This window comes from Emydura macquarii, unplaced genomic scaffold (genome assembly GCF_026122565.2).
Source record: "Emydura macquarii macquarii isolate MOO-44397 ecotype Brisbane River unplaced genomic scaffold, CSIRO-AGI_Emac_v2 contig_212, whole genome shotgun sequence".
NCBI lineage: Eukaryota > Metazoa > Chordata > Testudines > Chelidae > Emydura > Emydura macquarii.
The window spans coordinates 11,879,368-11,893,617 of NW_027130349.1; the positions used below are offsets into that span (position 1 = coordinate 11,879,368).

The window sequence follows — 14,250 nt, forward strand, 5'->3', positions numbered from 1 at the left end:
CTTTCCAGTCTTCTATCCAAAACCACATGGCAACAAATAGGAGCAGACACTTCACTCCCGAGTGCGCTTGCCTCCTACATAGAAAGGACTAAATCATTCCGAAAAACTACTCGACTTTTTGTGGCCATTGCAGACAGGATGAAAGGTCTTTGAGTCTCAGCCCAGAGAATTTCATTGTGGATCACTTCCTGTATCCGCACATGCTATGAAATAGCAAAGGTCCTTGCTCCTGCCCTGACGGCACATTCCACCAGGGCATAAACATTTCCAGCTGCATTCATGGCACAGATTTCTATCCAGAACTTTTGTAGAATGGCAACTTAGTGTCAGTCCACACTTTTGTCTCACTGTGCCATCACTCAACAGGCTAGAGACGATGCTGGATTTGGCAGAGTGGTGCTACAATCTGCTTGTCAATGAACTCTGAACCCTCCCCCTGCATCTGCTTGGGAGTCACCTACAGTGGCATGGACATGAGCAAGCACTTGAAGAAGAAAAAACGGTTACTAACCTTCTAAAACTGTTGTTCTTCAAGATACGCTCATTTCCAATCCTCTCCCTCCCTCCCCTCCTTCTGTTGGAGTTAACCGGCAAGAAGGAACTGAGGGGATAGAGGTCAGTGGGAACCTTTATACAGCTCTATGAGCACGTGACTCCAGGGGGCACCAGAGCTGACCTGATGGATGCAATTGAGGAAAAAACTTTCCGGCAAGCACACCCCTACATTGGAATGGACATGAGCAAAACATCTCGAAGAACAACAGTTACAGAAGATTACTAACTGTTCTTTCAGACCCCAAACTATTTTCAAATCAACAGTTGGTTGTGCAGTTGTCTTCAGAGATTCCCAAGTTTTGAAAGCTGGCACTAAAGATTGATTACTCACTAAAGCAGTATACAACGGGTGCTGGAGAAAGAACCGCTGTGAGCTGGTTGATTTCTAGGACCCCATTGGTACCAAAATATTCATCAGCACCATAAAAGCCTCTTTCCAAACTGGGATCCAGTCACTGCAGGGAATCCATAAGTATTAGGGGTTCCCTTACTGCTAAAGAACCCTGAAGGTGAGGCTTTTAGTGCCAGAATCCCATTGGATCCTTCTGAGACCTCCAACCAAGGCTCAATTCCTGTTGAGGTGTTTATCCTACTCTCTGATCCCATTTAAGAATAAAGATAAGAACAACCACTGAGGGATTTTGTGTGCTGGAGTACTGTCTTCTAAGAAGAAAAGCCACCATCACAGGTCTCGGAAGTGGTTGATGGTCCATATTTCTGGAGATATTTGTTCCATTACTGTTACTTCTGAAGGCTCCTCTAACCGCAGTGTTTCCTTCAGGAAATGTTGAGACTCCCCAGAAACCAGGGAGACACATCTTCTAGGAGGGATCTGATAACCATGTGCCTTCAGATTCAGGGAATGTGAGGTCAAGGCTCCTCCTTCTGGTGCTTGTTCCAAGAACTTCCTCAGTTAGCCCTGGTGCACTTCACTTGGGTAACTCTGAGTAGAGGAAAGGACAAAGGCCAGAAACCAGGTTTTACAAAAAACTGAATTCACTAGTGCTCAGCGGGTTTGTACTGTACGTCTTTCATCAGAAGTTGAAGGGTTCATTATGGCCTCCTTTAATCAGAAGTAGTGATGATAATCCAGGTTTTGCTAAAGCTTCTGGAGTGTCTAGGTGGAATCTACCTCACTTGAGCTTCCTGTTTGTTTTTTGTCCCAATCCTATGTTCTTTTGGATCCTGGCTACATGGAATATTACCAATATCCAGGGAGGATATAAAAATCCACTTCAGAAACATTATTTTAAATGACCACCCTGGAAAATACATTAGAGTAGAGGGGTATTGAGAATTAAAACTGCAAAAACATGAATCACTTTGATTGTAAAATACTTTGCACACAAGTTTAAATGCCTCTGGAAAAAAGAGCGGGAAGGGATTTTATAGAATATGGCTTATTGAAACTCTGATTCTGTTTATCTGTAATACCTACAACTCTTAAGATAATTTCAGAAGCCCTCTTAGAGCAAGGCAAATCACCTGCTGCTGCAAACTTCAGGTCTGTTTCCACTTCCATGGAGTTCTTTACATGCACATACCAAGTACTATTGCTCAGTTTGAATTCTAGACAGAAGTCAAAATATGGAGTAGCCTTGGGGTGCATGGTGTTTTACAGACATTTAATGATACTGAACTTCTGCCCAAACTCTCATTTGTTTGTTTGTTTTTTGAGAAATTGATCTCCAATTCAGAGGAAATTGACTTTTAGACTATTGGGCCATTAGTCTGCAGCAAGGTGGCTCAAGATCTGCCCAGACTGGAACCAGTGACTCAAAAATTGAGCATAGGGAATTGCTCTGTGTTCGCACACAGGAGCATGAAACCCAAGGGCAGTTATCTGTTGAGGTGTATATCTTTGTAGAACAATTTACAGGTAAGTAACTTAAATAATAGTGTTTCAAGGTGGAGGGACATGTAGTAGCCGTTAGAAAGCGAGGCTGTTTTCAGCACCATTTTTCTGCCTGGCTATGATTACAATTTGCTTGGTGTATAAACTGTCAAATATTAAGTCTGTTTCAGACCAATCAAATTGCCTATGAAAGACGGACACTGTTTATTTAAAATGGACCTAAAAATATTTCACATATTACAATTTTCCTCTGTTTATTTATATAAAATCTGCACTGTTAACCGACATTGATGTATCAAAGGTTTCCAATAGCAAATTAGTGCTCAGTGGCGCTTAGTATTAGTAGTGTCCTGAGACACTATAATGAATTTATAAACATTCTTTATATGTTCTACTTAGTAGATAAGTCAGTATGTAATGCATCATTGTGTTGGTTAATGTGTCGTGTTAACTCTTATTTCTCTTTGGGAGTGATTTGACTAAGCTCTGCCCCCTAGTGGACAAATATACTTTTTGCAACTGTTCTGACTCTTAAAGCTTGTAGGGAGGGGCCATCTTTGTTTACAGTTCTTAGTAGGAAGTCTTATGACTTTTTTTTAAACTTTAAATGCTTACTTAGCCATAAAGAGGATGTTTGGCAGCAGGAGAGGATTGGGAATAGTTGTGGATGTTTCCAAGAATTGCAGTGATGACATCTGGAACTCAGTAAGTCTAAGGCATATTTTAGATGGCAGTACTTTAATATCAGTTATCTGGAAGAAGGGAATCTTCCAGTCTGTCTTATAGTTGGGTATATTTGACAATGTACTGTAATTCAAAATGTTTATCAGTTACTGTGAAATATTTCTATAGACCCAAACAGTAATGTGTTAAAAGCTGCAAAATGGTAATTAGTTCAGAAATCTAGGGTAAGAAGAACTTATTTATTCATAGATTCTTAGGCTAGAAGGTATCACTATGATCATGTAGTCTGACCTCCTGTAGTAATAAAGTTACTCTAAAAAGAGTTTTTGAAAATACAGGATCATGTTAATGAGATAATACTGCCATTATAAAATATAGTACAGATTTTTTCCTGTATTTTAGAAAAACATGTTTTAGTTCTTTGTTTTTAAAATCAAAAGTTATTTCATAATGTTGCATTCTGTTTTTTCATCTTTCTTTCCAGACTTCTGTTTTTACACATCTCTAGCTTCCATTATTCATTATAATTTGTAAAATAATGGAGATGAGAGAATTGTTTAAAAGCTAGAGTCTGAAAATTGTAGCTGAAATAAAGGCAACAGTCAAACTTGGGTATTGAGAAGTATAAAAGCAAATCATTTAAGAAGTGTTTGTGTGGTTTGCATAAATCTTGTATGTTAAATAACGATAAAATATTGTCATCTTAGTGGAAAGAGGCAAAATCGGATGAACTAATGGACTCCAAATTGAGATGTGTTTTTGAAATGCCCAACGAAAATGATAAACTGGTAAGTAAGAACAAATTAAAAAACTAATATTGATGTTATACTAGCCTTTTAAGATCTTACAGCAATTTCAGTTTATTTTGAATGAGTGTTTTTAAAGATATTATATAAACAAACATATTAACAAAAACTAATACCAAAGCAAAATGCAAAAACAGATACCAAAAGTAAGAAAGCTGTCAAACATAACACATTCAACGAATTTTAAAAAATAGGTTTCTTTTTTTATCCCTTAAACATGTTGCTAGCAGGCTTTTGCAGTCTTTCATTATGTGATATGGTTTTACAAAATATTAATATGCTCTTGAGATAAAAGTTTTGCTCTGCAATATTGGGGCCATATTTTTTAAAAAGCAGTTATTTACCTCAGTAAAATGCTCCATTGGGGTTTCTTAATATTGTTACATCTCAGTATACTACACTCCTGGATTAGACACACAGTCTGTATTTGTCATCTAATTTAAATAGACCTGGAAATAGGGGAAGGAAGGCAAATTTAACATTTATTTGACAAGTGTCCCTCTTTTATTCTGCAGCTTTTATTTCATATTCCCACAGATCACCTTTAACCTTAATTAAGTTTACCATTCTGATGATGAACTAAATTACTTAGTATACTATTAGAGAGACAAGGTGGGTGAGGTAATATCTTCGACTGGATTAATTGAAGTTGGCCTGAATAAGAGGTTTGTGTCGCTCGAAAGCTTGTTTTTCAATAAAAAAAACAAAGAACACCCACCTTTTCGCTCTAATATTTCTGGGATGGCTACAATAATACTGCAAACAACAATGGAAGTTGTTACACCATATTAAGTGAACATATTGGTGAGCTGTGCTAAATAAGTCTGTCTCAGAGGAATAACATTCTGTGGGTACAGCTAATACAGTATAATAAAATTGTGTTGTGGCCCTTACAGATGGTACAAAATTTAGAATTTGTGAGTTTTCAGAATATTTTAAACTAGGCTAGTATCAATAGATAAATACTGTGTTAATTTTCAGCCCTGATTCTGTTGCTTTAATATTCTTGGCTCTTTCAACAGATTGGGGTAAAACAAATGAGAATTTTCAGTATTATGTGCAAGACTTTTTTTTCCCTCTACTAAAACTGAATTTTAATATTTGAATATTAATGAAAATATTCATGTACCTTTTTAAATGAATCAGACATTTCAAACCTATTATTTTGAATTCAGTTTTCCTGAAAAAAGGAGGTGATGCATTTGGGTTTAGTACAGATACTCTTGGGACCTATGTCCATCTTTCAAATTAGTGGTAAGGAAAGGAAATATGAGTTAGAAAGATGCAACTTTTACCTATCTGCACCAAAATCCACTCAAATAGTGTGGCAGATGGTAATTTCAAGATGTATAAATTGAAAAAGGCCTGTACTTTAAATGTCAGTGCAGAGAGTAACATTAATTTGCTGTCATTTTAGAAATGCCAGGCCTGTGTATTTAAAGCATGCTACCTCAATTTTGTCCAGTCTGATTTGGGAACTGTCTCTGCCCATATGTCATTCATAATGCCTAGGCGGGGGTCTTTCAGACAACAGCCTCATTCGCTTCAGAGCCCTAAGCACTGTCCATCTTGGGCACTGAATGAGGCAGAAGTTCATTGGAAAAATTAGTATGTGATCATATAATTAAAGTCTATATTATAATGGATTCACACAAAATTAGTTGCAAAGGCAAACCTTAATTCTGGTGCTTCTAATGTCTGAATACTTGGCTTTGAGATCTTGGTTTTTTTAACGTAGTTTTTATGGATGTAATATAAAAATATTTTGGAAATAAGACTTCCTTATAATGGTAATTTTTAAATGTAGATTTTGAGTAAGGCATCAATTTCTTAACCAAGCTTCAGGTGCTTACGTATTGCAGTTAAATTCTAAGTATGAAGGCTAAGCATAGTACCAATAAATATTCATATAGTTGCCACCCTTTTTTCTTCTCTTTTACTAAAAGTTATTAAATTAATTCTGTTGGCATATTACAAAAAAGTGTTAAGTAGCTCTTTCATTTTACTCTAAACCGTAGACTAGCTAGAGCAATTAATTGTACAAAACTAACATCTGAAGCGAACTTTTTGTGCTTTCTGTAACTTGGTACCTTTGTATTATACTGCTTGTACATAATGTTTATGTTTTTCTGAGTAGCAGCGTGGGGTTGCAGAACCTAATCCTTTAGCCGTTGGTTTAGTCTCTCCCTTAAATCTTGCAATGAGAAATCTGCCGAGTACTGAGGGTATGGCTCACCTGCCACCTCAGGATTTACCTACATCAGGATACAAGTATTTCACTCCAGTGAGCAGCAACTTTCTCCAGACACCTGTCAGTTATAGCCAGAAGATTGACATGAAGGAACCAGTCAGTGAGGTCAGACAGCAAACGAAGCAGGTTTGTTCCAGGGAGCTAAAAGCTTATATGGCTCTAATGGCATTTCAGTGCTTTTTAAAGCAATCCCTAGTTAGCTAGCAAACTAGTAATAAACTAAGTGCCATACAATGCTCTCCTCGTGCAAGTAATTCTGTTGGATCCAGTGGGGATTACCTGTGTAAGACAGCAGGATTTGGCCCTTCGGCTCTTTATGGCCATACAGGAGAATATGTTGTAAAATGTAAGCAGGGATAAGGAGGTACCAGTAGCAGCTTGAGTTGTTACTAATGAAGTTCATTTAATTATGAAGAACTTTGTTTTTTCTGCAAACTGAAATCAAGTTAACGTCTCTTTTTGGCTGTTTTATTACATAATTGCCACATTAAGTTTAAATAACTATTGATATAATCTTTGTTTGATTTGGTATTTAACTTTGACTGCATACATGCTATTTGAAGAGGTGCAATAGAGTGGTGACCTAAATAAAAGTCACTGAATAGTTAATCAGGAGACAATACAATAGCGTTACCATGATTTACTATGACATGAATTACTATTATCTGCCGTGGTGTTAACATGTGGTTGCTATCTTTTATAATCCATTTAACTATGTAGTTAATTCAGGTCACTGCTATATGGAATGGTATTTCTAATGTCCACTAGAGATTGTTTAATGTTTGGAGTGGGGACGCAGGTATCTAGACTCCTGGATTTTATTTCCAGCTTTGACTTGGTCTTGTTGCGTGACCTTGGGCAATCACTTAACCTCTTTGCTTCTGTTCACCCATATTCAGAATGGGTGCAATTCTTACTCTGAGATGCTGAGGTTTAATCAATGTTTTTAAAGTGCTTTTAGCTCTTTGCATGAGAAGCACTCTTACATGCAAAATATTTTTATTTTCTTATCACACCTCAGTCTTTAACAGAACTTCTGTGGTCTGGATTTCATCTTTCTTATTTTAGCAGTTTCTTTCATACCTTTCTATCACCTTCCATTTTTATACAAAAGGAAAAGGAAAAAAAAAAGTTCACATTTTACATTATCATTTGGATGCCTGTTGGATCAGTGTTAACTCAAGAAGTATAGGTATTGGCTTTCTTTTCTCAATGGCACTAGAGCTAAAAGCAAACAATGCTATGTTCTCCTGCCTTTTAATGCTCTTACTAATGAGAAGGGAACACTTGATAGCACAACACTTGATTGCTGTTTTTTGAATGACCTCAGATATGAACTTTATTTGAAATACGTTGTAGCAGTAGTTTAATTTTTTCAATTTTTATTTTAAACTGTAAATATTTCTTTTTATCTAGAAAATTAAAATTCTCAGGGTTATTCTTCATATTTGCAGAATGATATAGAAGCAAGCAAATCTGCCCCAGTACTGAATACAGCTAAACAGGATGGACCGATGCCAAAACCACATAGTGTGTCTCTTAATGATACTGAAACAAGGAAACTAATGGAAGAATGCAAAAGACTTCAGGCTGATGTGATGAAATTGTCAGATGAAAATCGGCGCCTGAGAGTAAGTTTTGTTCTAATGAGTTTCCTATTAAAATGAGTTACTCCCAAACAGCTGATTAAAAGACATGGATTTGTATAGAGACATGCAGATAACACTTAAAAAAGGAAAATACTTTGGGGAAATACTTCTGAGAATGAACAAAGCCTGTTCTAGAAAGTAGGTACAACTATCTGTATAAAAAGGATTATCTGCTATATAATTTTCATGTTCTCCCAAGAAACAGGGATTGATCAAATGTAGCTATTTCTTCAGTAACACTGTTAGCTAAGCTATCACTTCTCTTCTCATCTAAAAACTCCTCTTCTGTGTCAGCTGCAAGAAATAAATGAGTTTATTTTTAAACTCGTTTATAAATCATCTAGGAAGTATTATTCCATGATGTGTGCAGCACAAGTTAATGTTAAATGTAACCACTCATCAGTTGTTGATGGTCAGTATCTTTTTTTCCTCCACTGATGAGAATTTGAAACTACACCAGTTTTTTTTTAAGACGTAGTGGAATAACTACCCTTTTCTTAAGGCAGTACTCAAACATCCTGGATGTCTTTATAGTTTCCACTTTACTGATCACTCACAGCTTTTCATAAAAACTCAGTTATCTGTTTTCACAATATTTAGGGTCTGTTTAGAAGTACTCAAGCGCATATAACTGAGAACCAATGCAACAGCATTGTAGATCACAGAATTTTAGCTTACAAGATCATTTGATTGTTCACTTACTAGTTCTGTCCAATGTGGTGTTACTTTCTGCTGACTTTGTGTAATAGTAGTATTTCCATAATTATAACTTATCACTAATTACATGTTGTCATTGTCGCTCTTGGGTATATGAAAGTTCCTGTCTTGTTAATAGTAGCATTTTATTTTATAAAGAAATCTTAAATAATGCTAACACCTAAAACTTCAGTTGTGATATCAGAGCACATGGGGAAACAAACCACAAAATATAAATATTAGCTATCGAGGAGTCATTTCATTTACTTTAAAATGTTGTGTAAATAAAAGATGGATTTTTCAGTATGCCAGGTAAGTTTTATTACCTTTACTAATAGTTATACACAGAAGCAGGGTGGAACACTAGGGGATTAGCTATTGGAAAATAGAAACTATGACTTGATAAATTCACACTTACTTTGAAACTTGCAGTACTTTAATTTTTTTTTTTCCAATTTAAAAAGTGATAGTACAGTTACTCTGATTTTGTATGACCTTATTTAAATATTTACCAAAGAGATTGTCTCTTGGTTAAATTTTCACTATTAAGAGGACTGTGATTTTGCATATTCATGAATTTCTTTCATGTGTTCTTTTCAGGAGGAAGGCTTGAGGACCAGAAAGGTTGCACACTCCGATAAATCTGGATCACCCTCAGCCTTGGCCCTCAGAGATAATGGCTCCAATCCTCTTCCTTCACTTCTTGTTGTAATTGCAGCCATTTTCATTGGATTCTTTCTAGGGAAATTCATCTTGTAGGGAGAGAGCGAGAGAGAGAGAGAGAGAAGCATGCAGAGTGCGGCTTCCTTTTTTTTTTCTTGGCCAGAAAAAGATTTGTTTACCTACCACTTCATTGGTAGTATGGCCCAAGTGACCATTTTTGTGTACAGCGTCATACAGGCTTTGCCTTTAATGATCTCGCACGGTTAGAAAACACAATTTAAAAAAAGACAAACTGTTCGGTTACTGGACAAAATTGTACATTAAATCATCAATTGCAGGTGTCAGTTGCACATTCAGTCCTTTATGAAAATTCATAAATAAAGAATTGTTCTTTCTTTCTGTGGTTTTAATAAGAGTTCAAAAATTGTTCAGAGTCTTGTAAATGTTATTTTAATAATCCTTTAAAATTTTATCTGTTGCTGTTACCTCTTGAAAAATGATTTATTAGATTGCTAATCCCACTCGTTCAGGAATATGACAAGAGGATTTCTAGGGGAAATGGTGCCTCTTACTGTGTAAATTTTCTCTTTTACCTTACTTTGCTACTATCATGGCAGAATTTCTTTCTTATCCCTTGTGAGGCAGTTATTGGAGTTTTTCATTCTTACAGTCCTGTCCCATGATATTTAACATTAAAACAGAAATAAAATTGTTAACAGATATTCTGCTGGGTAGCCTGTTTGTGTGTGTCATACTTTTAGAGGGATTCCTAACAAGTTCATTGTTCTTGGTAATTTGCTACTTGTAACAAATGGATATTTTTCAATTTACTTACTTAAGTCTCTGGCTTAGACTGTTGTATTTGAAGCTTAAAAAAAATCATTATGGGTTCCCATTCTGTTTATGAATAGCTGAACAGTTTTGTGGCTGCTTTCAGCTACAGAAAAGATAATAATCAAACTTATTTTGAGAGACAAATGTTTTCAGTATCTGGTATTTAAATATTTGCTTGGATTGTGTGGGTGCATAATAGTCAACCTTCTGTTGCATCTTTGGGTCTGTTGGGTGTCTTCCAGGGGCAAATTCTCCTTTGGTTTCATAAAGGGTACCTCATTCAAGTTTACTAATCTGTCTGTTCTCTTTGTAACTCCATTTTAACGGATACTTTTAAATGCATTTTTTTTCTATTCAGACACCCATAATGAGTTTCCATGATGCAGAGGAGTTGATGTTTGCTGAGCAAGCCTCAATTATTTAACTTCCAAAAGTGTAAAAAACAAAACAAAAAACTTTCATACAACTCTTGGCAAATTTACTTGTGTTACTAACCATGTATATCTAAGTTTTAAAGAATGCATTTATTGGGTCTGAAATGCTTCCCTGCACTTAATCTTATGTCTTGCCTCATTTCTGATATACAGGTCATAAAAACAAGTAGATGGTGGTATTGGAACAAAATATATCCATACTTCTGACTAACCATAATCCAACACAGAGAATTACTTGTAAACTGACAAATTCTGGAAGGGATATACTCCTGTAAGCAAAATTGTGTATGTACTTGGACAGCTTGACTTGATGTGGTGCAGCTAAGTGTGTTAGACCTTGGTGTATACACACATTGTGTAGCGAAGAAAAATGTTCTAGGGAAAAACATTCATTATCTTAGTTGCCTTTGATTTCTAGTGCTTTTTAATGAAAAATATAATTACATCATGTTCTGTCATTGCTATCTGTGGTAAACTTTTATAAAAAAACATCTTGCATATGTACAAGGAAGACAACAAAGAAAAATACAAATAGTGCTTATCTTTTCACTTAAAAGCATGCAAGCACCAATGTTTCCATTGTATGTTCCAGTATCTGCATTCAAGTCTCCTCTCATCTTAATGACTGAAAAACGTATTCTAAAGCCTTGATTATTTTGATTCCATTGATTCAGAAACCAATACAATTCTCCAACTTACGTTCTGTCAAAATGGTGATATATCTGACTGTATAAGCCTGTTCCTTAAAAGGAAAGCTGATAACATGGAAAATAACAAAAAAGTGTGCAGGATGTAGTTTGCTTCAGACAAAGCAATCATAAACTAGGGTATGCAAAGATTTGTAATAATGCCCAGCATTTTTCAGGGCTATAGAGTAAAGAAAGTCATTTCTCAGTGCAACCCATTTATATTGGATGCCTGACATAAGTACTTTGGAGTGGGAAAAGGCACGTGTAATGAGAGAAAAATTATTATAAAATCAGCTGATGAATATGAATTTTTATAAATACAAAGCAGGTGGAAACAGTAATAAGTGTAGACTAAAAGCGCACACAGGCACCATAACCAATATACATAACATGAGGTGCTCCTGGTATAAGGAGACTCTTTTGGTTTCAAGTAATCCTTCATAGCTGTATATAAAATGTAATGCTAAAACTATTTTGCTCTCAGGAGTGACTTTGGATGAGATCAACTGTATTCAGTGAACTATGTAATATGGATTAAATTGTTTGTCTGTTCCTGAAATGGTTAGAACTTCTTACTTTGTGTGCCTGCTTACTTGTGTGTGTCAGCATGGGGAAATATAATCTCCATTGCTAATAGTAATAGTACGGTTAAATGATAACGGCCATGAAGTCATGTATGAAGTTAAATGCACAATTTTCCCAACATTTTTTAGTTTAGTGGACTACACGAATTGCATTTTTGCTTGCCCACTAGGGCAAGAAGTAACAAAAATCTCTTGATCCCAAATACATAGTACAGTGTGTTAAGTTTTTTTATGGATCTAGCACTTTAAAAACATATATCACTTCAGAAATTCAGCTAAATAGAAAATACTTCATTCTCTATTAATGCATTTCTGTAGTAATTTAGGTCTCAAATTTAACCTACTTCAAAATTACTATAGTAAATAAATTAGCCTACCACTTTATTGAGCACATTTTAAAAAAGAATACACTGCAACTTGCACCAATGTGCAATGTTTGTGCATTCCTACTGCTTCTCTAAAAGCAGTTGACACACTGTCAGCTAGAGCCTTGCATGTTCCTGCTGCTATGATTGAAGCGGATGTGCATACAGGAAATAAACCAACAAAACACTAGCTTGAGCTGTATTAGTGTGTCTCAGGGGGGCAAAAGGCCTTTCCCAAATGGGAACGGATAAAATCGGTAAGCAAATCTTATTATCAAGGTTATAAGGGTGTTACAAAGCATTAAGTGTTAATAAACTATTACAAATGTGATTGTGTCCTTTTTGTTTTGAGACTCCCTGATTTGAGTTCATACACTAGATCTATGTTTTTATGCCAAATAGGTGTACCTAGTTTGCTGTACAGCTTGCATAGTGCCTTGTTTGTTATAGCTAATGTTGATAATTTAAGCATCCAGTTATCGGTAAACCGTTAGTGATTAGTTTTCACATGTTGGGTAGCCAGACACAGTAAGCGAATTAAAAATATTCTGATTTTTGTGGGAAAAGTATAATACAATGTATCTTACTTTGTATCCATATTGGAGCCCTCTGGGTTTATCTGTATGCTTTTATACTCATTGGACAGCCTTCTGATCAAGGAGGTGAAGAAGATGGAATCTACTGCTCTAGTAGGTAGGAAAGTTCCCTGGAGCACTTTCTAGGAATATAAAGAGCTTCATAAAACCAGACTACCTCTGATTTACTCCAGAATATAACCATCTATCACTGTGAGGTATTATCCTCTTATTTCATAAAAAAGATCATGTGCGGCCAGGCTATAACCCCCTATAGACCACCAAGACCAACAAGCAGAAGCTATGAACAGAAATACAAAACACTCTTTTTTCGGGAAGTCAGCCTATTTATACAAGTAGAAATCATTGAGTATTGATGGCAGTTGGCATATAATCTCTTGTAATTGACCCCTGCCCTTTGTGGATATTAAAAGATAGTAAAACATCTGGGACCTTACTAACCGGTTACCAATACTTCCTTTTTAGGGAGTTCTCTCCTTTTATTCAGCATCTGGGTGAAGCCATTGGGAGAGCTGGTGAGACGACCAAGGCTTGTGTGTCAGTAGTACACTGGTGACATCAGCTCTATAGCACCTTTCAATTAAACATAAACAGCATCATTTCCCAGCTTTTTTAATGTTTTGCTAGGAAGAAGGCCACATGCTGTCACAGCTACAATTACAACTGATACAAAACATAGCAGCCCATCTTAGCAAGGTCACTGTGAATAGGTCACTACCTGCTCTGCTTTGTGAACTGGTTCCCATTGAATAGAGTGCAAGGTCTGTCCCCATGTTTGTATCTCTTCCTGGGATTGGTCCCAGCTTCTTCAGAGAAGCCCACCTCTCTCTCTCTGACTGACTTCCTATGGCAACTATATTCTACTAGTATGGTATAGTTAAGTTGTTGTCCAATATAGGAAGGCTGAGTGCAGGCAACCGAATTTCCAGTTTTGGGGTCCTGAGAGAAAAGTATGACCATGAAATTAACCACACAAGTAAATGCAAATTTCTTTGACTTTGTTTTCTTTCAAATGAGTTCTTTGCACATGCACCCAACCAGCAAAACTATGCTATAAACAAGCTATTTTTCATATAGAGTAGGAAGGAAAGAAAATTATTTCTATTTTTAAATACTTGAAAGTTGGTCATATTTTGAGGGCTGTATAAAAGTAATGTAGATAGAGGTACTGGATGGGTTGTCTTTGGAAACATGTCCTAAGCATAGATTTAATCTGACAAGTGGCTATGTGGAAATGGTATCTTCCACAAGGAACAGTTAGTGTGTTGATTCTTTTCTGCTAGCTTTGGTGATGAAGGATTCATAGTTGCCAAGGAAAGCATGCGTGTTACCCCAAAGGCTCAAAAACCAGATGGCAAATAATCACCTTTTGATGTGCTTTGACATAAACATTTAGTTTTATTTATGTTTAAATCATGAGATTTTTGGGGTCTGACTCATGATTGTTGAAATGTAGGGGTTGATAATGCGGTACTGCAATTAAATGCTAGCTAGTGAATGACAGAACAGAGGGCTCAGCAATTGTTAGTGACAATTCTGTCCCCCTCTCTGAATTTGTACCTGCTACCATGTTTTCTGAAAACTTTCAG

General features: G+C 36.1%; 1 protein-coding gene across 1 annotated transcript in view; it reads left to right on the top strand.

Moving 5' to 3' along the window:
* VAPA (VAMP associated protein A) overlaps positions 1–11,675 on the top strand; it is a 49,894-nt gene extending 38,219 nt beyond the window's left edge. Inside the window, exons 4-6 of the mRNA XM_067547833.1 lie at positions 3,802–3,882; positions 7,606–7,782; positions 9,097–11,675. Coding sequence (XP_067403934.1) covers positions 3,802–3,882; positions 7,606–7,782; positions 9,097–9,255 — 417 coding nt within the window. The 3' untranslated portion in view covers positions 9,256–11,675. The remainder of the gene's footprint in view (positions 1–3,801; positions 3,883–7,605; positions 7,783–9,096) is intronic.
* Positions 11,676–14,250: the final 2,575 nt, after the last annotated feature.